This window comes from Notothenia coriiceps, unplaced genomic scaffold (assembly GCF_000735185.1).
Source record: "Notothenia coriiceps isolate Sejong01 unplaced genomic scaffold, NC01 NC01_scaffold00037246, whole genome shotgun sequence".
Taxonomy (NCBI): domain Eukaryota; kingdom Metazoa; phylum Chordata; class Actinopteri; order Perciformes; family Nototheniidae; genus Notothenia; species Notothenia coriiceps.
The window spans coordinates 14,183,525-14,196,691 of record NW_011369947.1 but is presented as its reverse complement, the minus strand read 5'-3'; the positions used below and the strand labels follow the sequence as shown (position 1 = coordinate 14,196,691).

Sequence of the window (13,167 nt, the reverse complement as noted above, 5' to 3'; positions counted from 1 at the left end):
TAAAGACTGTGTGGAAGGATTTCACAGGGCCGAATATAATTTGTTCCCCAATCTATTGCAAAACACAAAACCACACAAATAATAGTTTATACTTGACAGAAAGGACAGAGGCGACATGTTTAACCCAGACAACCAGAAGAGGGTTTCCTTGAGCTGTTAAGGAGCTACTTTTATTCCTACAAAGTACCCTATGACACAGCCTCCATGCAAGGAACGTACCCTCTGTTCACTTGAGAAAGAGACAGCACCCTCACTTCCTTGTGCTGATCCCCTCCCACCTCTATGACACGACAAAATAACCCCACAGTATCGGACAAAACCCACAACACTTTCCTAATGAAACCCTTGTTGAATCCCTTTAACAACCCCTCCCCCTGCCCCAAACGCTATCTTTACAAAACCACGCATGTACTGAAATGGATGTATGTGTTTTTCAGCAAGCACAGTCGAGAATTAAGATGCAAAGCGCCCTGCAACAAAATATGACATCAGACAAACTTGTGTTTTTCAGGTTTATCAAACCACCAGCTCTTCATAACAACTCAAATTAGTTTACATTTGTTTTCTTTCTGCAACATACCTATTTTCAGCGATTTGAGGGACTTTGTCCTTCTACCTCACTACAATTCAGAGGTAAATCATGTACTTTTACTCCACTACATTTTCTTTTATACCTTTAGTTACTTTCCAGATTTGAATGAATATTAGGAAATTAAAAATCAACACTTAAATAAGACTTTAGTTACACCTGGAGACACATTCACCTGTTACCTTGCACTGCACAAAGGAATTTAAATTAGCTGCACCGTGATAACACATTATTGCATCAATAATTATAATCAAAACATATAGCATATTTTGAAATGGGCCAATCTGCTCAATGAGCAGAACTTTTGGTACTTATATGTATATTTTGATGCCAATACTTTTATACTTTTACTTCATGAAGAAATTGATTGCAGTACTTTTACTTGAGTATTCCTATTCTTTGGTATTTCTAATTAAGTACAATTTGAGTACTTCTTCCACCTCTGCCTATTTTGGGTCAGAAGTCTACAATATGAGAACCTCCTCCAGTGTACATAGGCCTAGTTAGGTTTATTACAAGTAAAGTCTTGTTTACTGTATTGTCTCTCATTTGATATTAACACAGGGAGAGTATGATCACGATAACTTTGCTAAATTTCAGTTTAAATCGTGGACATAAAAGTTTCATTTAAAATATTTGATGTTTTTATTTTTGATGTAACTAGTTAGAGCACATGTGTCAAACTCAAGGCCCGGGGGCCAAATCAGGCCCTTGGTAGATTTAATTTCGGCCCGCAGGATAATTTCCAATTACTATTAGATCTGGCCCGACGGTATATTGCACGCACACCTTCACTCCATCCTGAGGATTTCCTCAGCTCAGAGCCTGAGCCCAAACATTGATGAACTTGCACCCAAGATGAGATGCCAAGTATCTGGCTTAGTGTGCATCACAGAGCTGCAAACTGAGTTTCAATGGATGTTTCCTTCTGCACTTTGTTTCTTGAGACAACAGGGCATGTTTGGTTTTTTCTTTGAGGGAAATTGTTTTTTTGAAGCTGTTGTTGGCCTGTGGAAAAATGTAATCATAAGAAATGACTCCGGAAAATCTGCAGATAGAGCCATAAGAAATTAATGCTACTGATTATTCAATGTTTAATGTTGTTTTTATAGGCAATAATTTAAGCTTTGTTAGTTCTAGGTTTAATATATGCAATAATTTCATTCCAATACGTTTGGCAATAAACATTGAACCAGTCTAGTACCGTTTTTTTAAATGTTATACCACTGTGTATTTGAGTTTGACGCCCCTGTGTTAGACAGAGTTTTAAGACTACAACTCCCAGGGCAGTTAACCAAAGTGACGTTTTCCCAGCATGCATGTCGGCTGTGAGAAGATGAGGCAAGATGGCGACTAAAATAATCAAAGAGAGTGCTCCTCCCTTTGATTGTCCATCATGGTGAGCAAAATGCACATGCTGAAGTTGTAACTGTTTGTTTGTAATGCCATACCAAAGGCACATGAGCAGAGCCGCGTACCCTCATTTATATAACTTACCTTTAACCTAGAGAAAAGCTTGTAGTTACTGTAGCTATCATTAGCAACCAAGCTAGCTAGCATGCTAACCAATGAACGCTGGTGTCCTTTTTCTTCTTCGGCTTTTTTTAAACACGTTGCTACATGTGCATGGTTTTATAAGTCTCGTTTATGAGCAGAAGCCGTCCAGTTATAACGATAGGTCATTTTAACATTGTATTGGTCTGGTATAGTGTTGCATAGATGACGACCGCTTCAATGTTAACGTTTTCATGAGATGATTTACAGCAACAAACCTTTAAATACCACCTTTGCACAAATGCACCAAAGGTAGACTCTTTATATGTTCAAAAAGTTCATAATCTTTTTCCTTTCAGGGCAGGAAAGCCACCCCAGGGACTCCATCTAGACGTGATGAAGGGAGACAAATTAATGGAGGTAACTTTTAAGGTTTTCTTTTTTACCTCATGTATCAGTGACCTTGCCATACATCTGTAAGGTTAGTTTAGTAACTCATTTTGTCAAATACATGTAGTGCAGTAAAAAGTACAGTATTGGCTTCCAAGATGTAGAGGAGTCGTGGTATAAGAAGCATACAATAAAAATACTCAAGTAAAGTACAAGTACCCCAACAATTAAGTACAATACATGGGTAAATGTACTTCACTGCATTGGACCGCTGCATGTACAATACTACTGTAGGACAGTTGAATGCACCAGATACACGCCTGACAGTCCACTTGGTCCCAGAGGTGTTGAACACTTTTGGGACTTTCTATGGCTGCATGGCTTCAAATGGTGCAAGAACATCATCAGCCCTGACATTTAAGCTTTTCAGTGGAAAGCAACACTGTATGAGTTATGGCTCAGAGGCACAGACAGATTGCAGGAGTGTTTACAGAAATATTTAGCCAGTTTGAAAATGACTTTGACTCACAGAAACTGTCTCTCCCTGTAGAAACTGATCATAGACGAAAAGAAGTATTACTTGTTTGGGAGAAACCCCGACTGGTGCGACTTCACCATCGACCATCAGTCGTGCTCGCGTGTCCACGCTGCCCTGATCTACCACAAACACCTGAAAAGGGTCTTTCTCATTGACCTCAACAGCAGTAAGTCATCAGTTACACTTTGAATGTTGGATATACATGTTCAAAAGGCGGAAAAACTAATACAACTCTCAGAGGTTATTTGCTTGAGACTCGATTGACAGAACATGTATTTGCAACTATTCTGGTCATATTTTATGTAATTCAGTTAACAACACTTTGCTCCTCAAGTGTTCCACCTCTTCTGTCTTTAAGTGTTCATTTGATTTTGAAATGAAAAAGCATTTGGAACTTTTTACTTTTGGATTTGAAAACATTGTAATTTACTTTTTTTAACCATCTCGTTTCTGTGTTTATAGAAAAAGTAATAATTATGAATCACATTTCATTAATTTCCACTATAATGTAACAAATCTGTCAAGTAATCTGTCCTTACATATGCAAACCTCTTTATTGAATTGTTTTTATTTTAGCACACGGTACCTACCTTGGACACATCCGTCTGGAGGGACAAAAGCCTCAGCAAGTTCCCATAGACTCGACGATATCTTTTGGGGCGTCAACAAGAACCTACACCATCAGAGAGAAACCCCAAACCCAGGGCACCGCCGGCACAGGAGACAGTAAGACCGGAGAGGATGAGGAGCTGAAAGGACTGCTAGGGCTTCCTGAGGAAGAGACAGAGCTGGAGGTACGTCTAGTTTCTCAATAATAACGATATTATCGCGCTCTAAAACATGAACTGTATAAAGGAGAAATCAAATGGATGCATCTTGTGTTTTAATCATAACATTTGTTGTCTGCAAATTGCTGTTTTAGGTAGACTGCTAATATTACATTACATTGCATTTAGCTGACACTTTTATCCAAAGCGACTTACAATAACGGTACGTCCACACAGCAGCTTTAAAAAAAATCTTCCAACGCTTCTCTGCCCATTGACTTTGAATGGGGTTGACGTCACTTTGCCTCGCTTTTCGCCGAACTGCATTGTGGGGAAGCAAAGCGAAGATTTTCAGGATTCAAAAGTTGAGAAATGTTCAACTTTTGAAGCTGAGCTGGAAGCGTCAGCCAATCAAATCCCGTTTATGCAAATCTGACAGTACAAGCGCTAGCCAATCAAACCGCGTGCAAGCTGGGAGAGACAGACCGCAGTTCATTTCCTCATATTCCAAACGAGAAATTACGGTAGCAAATCACCCGGTTCTTTACGACCAGAACTATTTACCGGGATACAAACCGGAGGAACCAGGCATGGAGGGAGGTGGCAGAGACAGTGGGTGAAACTGGTAGGTTTTCGCCTGTTTGGGGATTTTATATCCAGTTTACTTCGGGCTTTTTTGCTTTGTATGTCGGGGCGGGAGATTCATGTGATTGGTTGTTGGTCGCGTTGCTCGTAAACAATCCGCAAGCTTTCAGACACGCCCAACTCCAAGATTTTCAAGATTTTTTCAAAGCTTCTGTGTGGACGGGCCGTAACTGGCTGTTTACTTTTTACTTAAGACTGTAACAACACTGTTGTAAAAAAAAATTGGGAAATATACTGTGTGCTCTTTATTAATGTTATCACTGGCTGCTACCTACTTTTAAATGTTCCACTTACTTGTATAACTGCTACTTACTTTGTTATACCTCAGATGTGTACCAATGTGATTTTATTCTTTTGTATAATGTGCTGGTGTCTTTAAATAATAGTGTATTCTTTCATCTTGTCTTTATCTTCTTCACTTGCTTGTAAAGCGTTTTGAGCACAAGGAAAAGCGCTATATAAATAACATGTATTATTATTATTATCTGTACCGTGTAATTTGCTGTTCCAATATATATTTCCCCACTGCTAAAATCAATGATTTCTGTTCTCCTTTTTCCCTGAATGACCCCTCCATCTTCTCTCTTCACTTACCCGTTGCTTTGGGAACCACCAGCAGTCGTGCGGAGGTCTTCTCCTCCCCGATCACGAACGCCACGATGCCGGTCTCGTCGGGCGTCGTCATGGTGAGCACCAGGCGCTGCTGCCGGCCTCGAACCGTCATCTGGTTCATCTCGTTCCTCTGCAGGGGGCTTTGGCCCAGCCACCACACCCCCTCGCTCACATCGGCGTGGGTCAGCTCGCACTCGAACACGGCGTCCTCGCCCGCCGTCACCGTGATGCCCTGCAGCTCCGAGACCACCCGCACGCGCTCTGAGGAGGAAGAGGGAGCTATATACAGCTGCACTTTAGAGATGGAATGGGAAATGTTTACAACAATTAAGATGAGAAGGCCTTGTAGGTTAAATGAGTTAGTATAAAATATATATGTGGGTATTAAAGTGATTAGGTTAAAGAAATAACCAGAACCAGCATTGCACATGAGTTAAAAGTAATTATTAATTAATACTAAGTGTTCAATATGTATGTTGGAACTGGAGGAGCTTGGATTTAATCAGGGGATTGTTAAAGTTTTCTTACATTATACACAATCAATTATTTGTTGATTATATTTGGTTTTATTAATCTTAATTTAAATATTCAATCAATCAATTAATCAATATCACAAATTACACATTTGTCATCACTGGTCTTTACAGTCTGTTCAGAATACAGAAACCTTCTGTCCTTACACACAAACAAAAAAAAGTATAATAAAAGTTATAAAATAAATGTAGTGGATTATAAAGAACGATATTTGCTACATGTATTTAGTTAAATGTCTGCATTTTATTTGCACAATTGTGTCACCTTTCTCTTGCAGTATTTTATTTGTTATCTCGTCTTGCACTATTGCAGGGTTTCCCACACATAGACTATACTTGGGCGGGCCGCCCAGGTATATTAACGGCCGCCCAAGTATATTTTGCGTATATATATATTTTTTTATTTGTCCGTGACCATGTTGCCATCTGTGATCGATTAACTTGTGGACAATGATCCCTTGCTCTACGCCTCCTGCACCCAGTCCCGGACTGGCCATCGGGAGGACCGGGGGGGTTCCCGATGGCCTGAAGTGGCCTGCCTCACACAGGGTGACTGGCTGTCTACATGATGTGGCCTGCCTCACAGGGTGACTGGCTGTCTACATGATGTGGCCTGCCTCACAGGGTGACTGGCTGTCTACATGATGTGGCCTGCTCACCAGGGTGACTGGCTGTCTACATGATGTGGTCTGCCTCACACAGGGTGACTGGCTGTCTACATGATGTGGCCTGCCTCACACAGGGTGACTGGCTGTCTACATGATGTGGTCTGCCTCACACAGGGTGACTGGCTGTCTACATGATGTGGCCTGCCTCACACAGGGTGACTGGCTGTCTACATGATGTGGCCTGCCTCACACAGGGTGACTGGCTGTCCACATGATGTGGTCTGCCTCACACAGGGTGACTGGCTGTCTACATGATGTGGCCTGCCTCACACAGGGTGACTGGCTGTCTACATGATGTGGTCTGCCTCACACAGGGTGACTGGCTGTCTACATGATGTGGCCTGCCTCACACAGGGTGACTGGCTGTCTACATGATGTGGNACGTATATATATATATATATATATTGCTCGCATAAAATCCCCGGGGTTTTTTGCTTTGTATGTCGGGGGCGGGAGATTCATGTGATTGGTTGTTGGTCGCGTTGCTCGCAAAAAATCCCCAAGCTCTCAGACACGCCCAGCTCCAAGATTTTCAAGATTTTTTCAAAGCTGCTTTGTGGACGTACCGTAAGTGCATTCGACCAAGAAGATACAAACTTGAAGAAAACAGAATCATATAAGTACATCAGGTTTCATAGTGAAAACATTTCAAGTGCCACTCAACTGGCTTTAGATAAGCCAGTCCTTTATTAACATAGAAGTGCTTTGATAGTAGTTTTATTGCTCGAAGTGGAGTCGAAAGAGATGAGTTTTCAGTCAGCGCCGGAAGATGTGTAAGCTTTCTGCTGTCCTGATATCAATGGGGAGCTCATTCCATCGTTTCAAGCCAGGATAGCAAACCCACATGTTTTTGCTGATGGGATCGGTGTAATAGATGCACCACACTGTTTATGTGTTTCAGTCCTTTTTCACTCAAATAAATAAAGATACGATTATTCAGTCAAATCTGTTCCTCTTTCCTAGATATCAGGTTCACAGCATTAAGAATTTGATGTGCAAAAAATATCCTTATGATTAGCATAGTTCCAAAATGTCATTTCCAAAGATAGCCTCAAACTCATAGTCAAATGTGTGACTGCGAGCAGCTTAGATTACTCAGATATCAGTGTCATCTTTTCAAAGCTTGTATGAGTGGTAGAAAAGCACAAATCCGTGTGCCACCATTTGAGGAACATAGCATTAACATAAGATTACATTACATGTTAGACTCTTTTATCCAAAGCGACATACTCATCAATGGAGACAATCCCCACAGGAGCAATTTGGGGTGAAGTGTCTTGCCCAGGGACACAACGACATGCTGACTGCAGTGGGGTTTGAACCTGTGCCCCCCTGATTCCAACACCAACGCACAATTCCACTGCGCCACACCAACGCACTAGAGCCTAAGATGATTACAATTCCTGTTTATTTCCTCTTATCAACAAGTGCTGTCTTTTTCCTGGGTGTATGAAGCTGTTTATTAGCCGGCTCATTCTTTTATGTTGTCCTGTTGTAAAGTAGTTACATCTTGAAATGAATATATTTTCTGTCTGCCTCCTTTCAGAACCTGACGGAGTTCAACACGGCACACAACAAGCGCATCTCCCTACTGACCATCGAGGAGGGCAATCTGGAAATCCAGAGACCTAAGAGGAAACGGAGAAACTCCAGGGTCACCTTCAACGAGGACGACTCCATCATCAACCCAGGTACGACTCAAAGTGACAGGCGGTAGAACTGTAAAAACAAGACATCTGTCCTTCTAACTGTTACGGATTTTTGTAGTTGATTGCTCTCCTTTTTAAGTCGTCCCTTGGTAAATTATTTGTAAGAATATTGACGTTTCATTTAACTGAGAAAGAAATGATTAAAGAGGATTAGATTTTTAAGGCTTTTACAAACAGGTAACATACTAATCATGTGTTTCAGTTAAGTGATCTAACTTGCATACTCTAAATATATAACCAAGCTATTCTCCGTACAGTCCTGCTTTCTAAGAGAAGAAATGCACTGTCAAATACATTGTAACACTTTCTTTTAAATTCTTACAGAGGACATAGACCCCTCGGTGGGACGGTTTAGAAACATGGTGCAGACTGCTGTCATCCCGATCAAGGTAAGCTTCAGTTTTGTCCTTCAAAATGTCAGATGCAGCTGGTGTAACTGATCCATTTCAATGAAAAATAAGATTGTACTCATTTTATATAACAATTTGATCATTTGGGATGGGCTAAATGTGTGACCTGTAGGGCTTTGTGAATACTAACAAAGCTTGTTTTACTGCTGCCAAACACACTATTTAGATATATCAGGAGCTTGTGTTTCATGTCTGACGTCCAAAGCTTCAAGGTCACTTGGCTCTTAACATGGGGCTTCATCCACTTTGAACGTTTTACAGCCAAACCTTTGTGATCAGCAGTTCAGTGAAATAAAGAGAGGATGAATGTCATGTAGTAAAACTAATAAGCTAATGAAATAAACTTGTTTACATATAAATATCCGCCGTGGTGTTACAACACAAGGGCCCAGAGTTGACTAATTAAAGTCCAATGTTGCATTAATAACCGTTTTACTGTAACACAATACCATTTCCTATTTATTGCAACACAATATTACAAACACGGTAAAATGAGAAGTGCCTTCCTGTAGTGCATTTTTTTTAATTAGACTCAGGATGAATGTAAACAACTTGGTGAAAAAGGGTCAATTCTCCTTGTATAGAATCTGGCAGGCATCTTAACACAAAAAAAAATCCACATCCAGGAAACATCTGACATATGAGCACCAAATAGGAACTCAGTCTTCCTCCAAATTCCTGCTTTTTGGCTTTGTGGTTCGCCAGCCAAAAGCTTGACCCGAGATGCCAACATGGAGCCAGGTGTCTTTAAAAAAATGTAGGCCCATCTCCCGTTACTGGGTTAGCCTGAGTCTTATTTTCCTTTGAACAACATGAGCAGGCTGGCTAGTGGAATAGCCGGTGCTGTTCTCAGTCCAACCCCTGAGCTTCCTTCTCCGATTCTGATGAGTGTAAATCTGTCACAGTAATAAAGGTATACGTTTTAATAGCCACCACATGACAGTGTTTGCTGCATTTGAACCCCGGAAACGTATTTGGTCCATCCTTAATGACTTGACTCTGTCCCTCCCTGCTGCAGAAACGCAGATCAGAGGGCCATAACACGCTGGGTCTCGATGACATGACTTCAAAGCGCATCCACAGCTACAACTTGGGCAGTGGTCTCTACGGGGACTTGCCGCCCACCAGTCATGAGAACCAGCCGACAGGAGCTCCAGGAGGGGCTTCTATGCAGGGAGGGCTTCCTCTGCCCTTCCCTAACCCAGCACCAGAGGTGGACCTGGACCCAGAAGCCCACCAGCCTCCTATCACACTCAACCCCACCCCCGTCATAGCCCCCTACCTTCCAGAGACCCACAACGAGCCACGCAAAAAGAAGTATGCCAAAGAAGCTTGGCCCGGGAAAAAACCCACCCCTTCACTACTCATCTAACGGGTCTGTTGAAGTTCCCAGCAGATACATCACGGACTGTGACCTGGCTGAGATGGAGTCGTTCATTCTCAATCTCCTTTTTTTAATGTGTTACTCCTTGTCATCGAAAAAAGGATGAACACAATGTCCTTGTGGTCTGTCATAAGATATCTACTGTACGTCACCGAGGCAGCAGTTGGTCAGAAAATGGCAAAGGCTTGTTGATTGTGAACACAATTGACGTACATTTACATGGCGTAGCATGTGAGTCTCGGAGTGACACATGTCGGCCTGTGAGTGACGGCTACCTGGGTGGGATGGATGATGCCGAGTTATGTTTTGGATGTAACGTTGGAATTTTTTTACTTAACATGTTTCAGATTTTCTTTTCACTCCCATGTTTTGATAATGCTGTTAAACAAATGGCACATGTACTTTTTATATAAAATATTTGACTGAGAAGTCAGAGAATCCAGACATGAAGTCAGTTTCACAACACAGGGCTGCTTTTTATTTGGAAAACCTAATGATTCAATGTGAAACATTTTCAATACATGTATTAGACCGTTATTATTATCATCACAACTGTGTTATGTATTTGTCACATTAGCCACTAGATGGCGACTTGTGGACAATGGTCGAGTTTTCAGTCCAGTTTAGTTGCAGTCTATGGCCTGTTGCACTAACTTTAACCGTTGGCCAATACTTGGTATCCCATTCAAGTAGTGCTTTTCCAGTATAATGAGTTGAAAATGGTTTTCCTCCGCATACTATACCTACAAGGATTTGACAGTTTATATGTTGGCAATTCATTGGATTGACGCTACGTAGTAACAGAGTGTTTAAGAGTTGAAATGGCAGCACAGTAACAAAAACAAACTTTGCTGTACAATCAAAAAAGGTAGTAAAAACAAAACCGATTTAATACGTTTTAATGTTAATTTAGTGTGTTGATATTTTTCAAATCAAACAGTGTGGTGCATTTGAACCTTAACTGACAATGAGACATAGTAACAGCCTTTGCACAGTAGCAGAACATCTGAGTGTCCACCTGGTGAACACTGTCATCCCATGAAATGGTGTCCTTACTTCTGGGGTTTTCATTCAAAGCTTGACCGTACGGACAGGAAATGAAGGGAAGGAGAGGGGGAAGTGCCCTGGAGCAGAAGTCCTTATCACAGGGGAACATTAAACCATAAGCTATCTATCTTGCTGTAAACAAATGGGTGAGTTGTTGTTTAAAAAACGAGCCTTAGTTGATGGAAATATCACATGGCCTTAATGTTTTATAGGAAGCTCAAGTGGCCATTTCATGGGATCTTTTCGAAAGATTGGAGATATGATAAATCAACAATAAACGAGGTGTTTCACGTTTACAAACTGTGCTGGTGACTAAATGTCCTTGTAGGAGTGTGGATTTTGTAATCATATGACTGTAAATAAAAAATGAATTACTTTTGAATCATAACTCTGGAATGTTTTTAGCCGGGATTATAATAATGTTGCATTTGTGCCAATATGATCTGCCTATACACCATGAAAGGTCTTTATAAAAGCAGGTTATTTGTTTACTTATTGGCAAACCACAGAATGAAAGCCCTGGTTATTGTTTTATTTGGCTTCCAAGACTTTATTCTGGAGATAAGCATTGAACAGATAGCTATGTGAGCCGAGTTAGTTCACATGCAACAGAATGTTCTCTTCTTCCCATAAACAAACATCGAAGTACACTTAAGATAATTTTTACACCTTATGGCTATCAAGTCTTCCACCCAGCCAAAATGTAACCCTAAAAGCCTGAATAGCTTTCTCTGTTTTTTTTACTGACAGCTACTTTCCATATAATAAAGCATAAAATAAAACATTGTATTTATTAACAATAAAATAATTTAAAGAATCCAATGTGTATAACAATTAATTCTTTACACATTTCAAATGTTTTATTTATTCTGTGTTTTGATTAAAAAAAATGGAGAATGAATGGAATGGAAAAAGTGTTTTATTATAAAATATTTAACGTGAGGAGTCAGAAAAGTTAAAGAATCAAAACACATGGCTGATTTTGAAATCGTAATGATTCAATGTGGACGATTACATTACATTACATACACTGAAATGTTGCACAAGAGTGCAATGTTAATAAGAGTGCCTCTGACCTGTTAAAGGTCACACTAACATTTCCATGAAAACATTTACATAATGCCAAGGTGCTCTGTACAAAGCTCAGTTAAACCAGTTGAGATGCATTTATAAATGGTGAAACGAAAATTTTACTTAGGTTTTCCTTTTGACGATCACAAAAGACATCTTCCTTTTATATGTAAAGTGCGATAAATGTCTCATTAACACAGGCTCCAGTGTAAATAACGATTAGACACTTGATAAAATACTTAACAGNGACGGGGATTTTACTCTTTAGGGTCGGACGTGAATTGGTATGACATGAAGATTCTTTCAGTGAGTCCTTCAGACATTTTCATCCTGGATGAAGTATTTATTAAAACGTGACTTACGACAAATTGTAAAGAGTTATTCTCACACAAAAGCACAAAAGGCAGTCCACCACTACATAATCCCAGGTAACGACTTGACCTCCTTGACAGCCTCAGTTTCATTGACTAGACGTAGCCCTCTCCACTCAGTGACTTAGGTTGTGGGTCTAATAGTCCGTTGGTGGACTCGTACGTAGTCACCTCACACTGACGACTTCACATCACACTATGGGAGTCCTAGTGTCTCACACACACACACATGTACTTTTGCTATGCAAATGTTACAACTACAAACACGACATCAGTTCAAGTTCCACGTTTAAATTGACATATTTTGCTTAAATTTTGTTGTTTTGCACGACTTTTCCTAGTTCCTAGTTTTGGCTTTCCGGAAATGTCGGCATGAAGAAACGTTCTATTGTGTCTTTAATGGGTGCGAGGAGTCCTGTTAGCGTTGTATGTTTATCTGTTTCTCTTTTTGATCAGTTCTTGCATTTTCCCGATTTCTTTAATGTCCTTTATATTTTTATATCTTATATATTTATAATATAGATATATAGATATATGTGTGTTGTATTCTTATTTCTGATGTAATGTATTATTACTATACCACATACTTTCACAGACACTAATGTAGACGGGAGCCGGAGAGATTTACACTGGGCAAGTCCGGATCTTGGTCTGCACACGACACCTGTGTCTAGTTTGAGTGAAGAAGGCCAGAAGAAGGGATTATGGAAATTAGTGAAGTAGCCGAAATCTGCAGAAATTAACGTACCCCCTCTTTCCCAGCGTAAACAGGTTAGGACAACAAACCGACACACTAAATGTCCCTCTGAATATCCTCAAACTGGAGATCGTCATGTCACATCAAACCCTACTTTAGAATACAGGAACCGAGAATGGTTGTACGTTGTATTTACAATATATAAATATGTATCATGTTTCATCATGTTCTTCTATTTCTTT

The 13,167-nt window shown here is 40.3% G+C and overlaps 1 protein-coding gene across 1 annotated transcript; it reads left to right on the top strand.

Annotated features, from left to right (window-relative positions):
• The first annotated feature begins 1,906 nt into the window (after window positions 1-1,906).
• LOC104965879 (nuclear inhibitor of protein phosphatase 1) lies at window positions 1,907-11,168 on the top strand. Its single transcript, XM_010794915.1, has 7 exons — window positions 1,907-1,988; window positions 2,443-2,503; window positions 3,024-3,177; window positions 3,588-3,805; window positions 7,783-7,927; window positions 8,270-8,334; window positions 9,374-11,168. Exons 1-7 carry the CDS (start codon window positions 1,936-1,938, stop codon window positions 9,725-9,727), a joined length of 1,050 nt encoding a protein of 349 aa, XP_010793217.1. The 5' UTR covers window positions 1,907-1,935; the 3' UTR covers window positions 9,728-11,168.
• Window positions 11,169-13,167: the final 1,999 nt, after the last annotated feature.

What these genes read in the sequence shown, in the direction of transcription:
- LOC104965879 (XM_010794915.1), top strand. Translation starts at nt 1,936, where the DNA reads ATGGCGACTAAAATAATCAAAGAGAGTGCTCCTCCCTTTGATTGTCCA. An exon ending in CCCTTTGATTGTCCATCATG is followed by an intron (nt 1,989 to 2,442) that starts GTGAGCAAAATG and finishes TTTTCCTTTCAG; the next exon opens with GGCAGGAAAGCCACCCCAGG. An exon ending in CGACTCCATCATCAACCCAG is followed by an intron (nt 7,928 to 8,269) that starts GTACGACTCAAA and finishes AAATTCTTACAG; the next exon opens with AGGACATAGACCCCTCGGTG.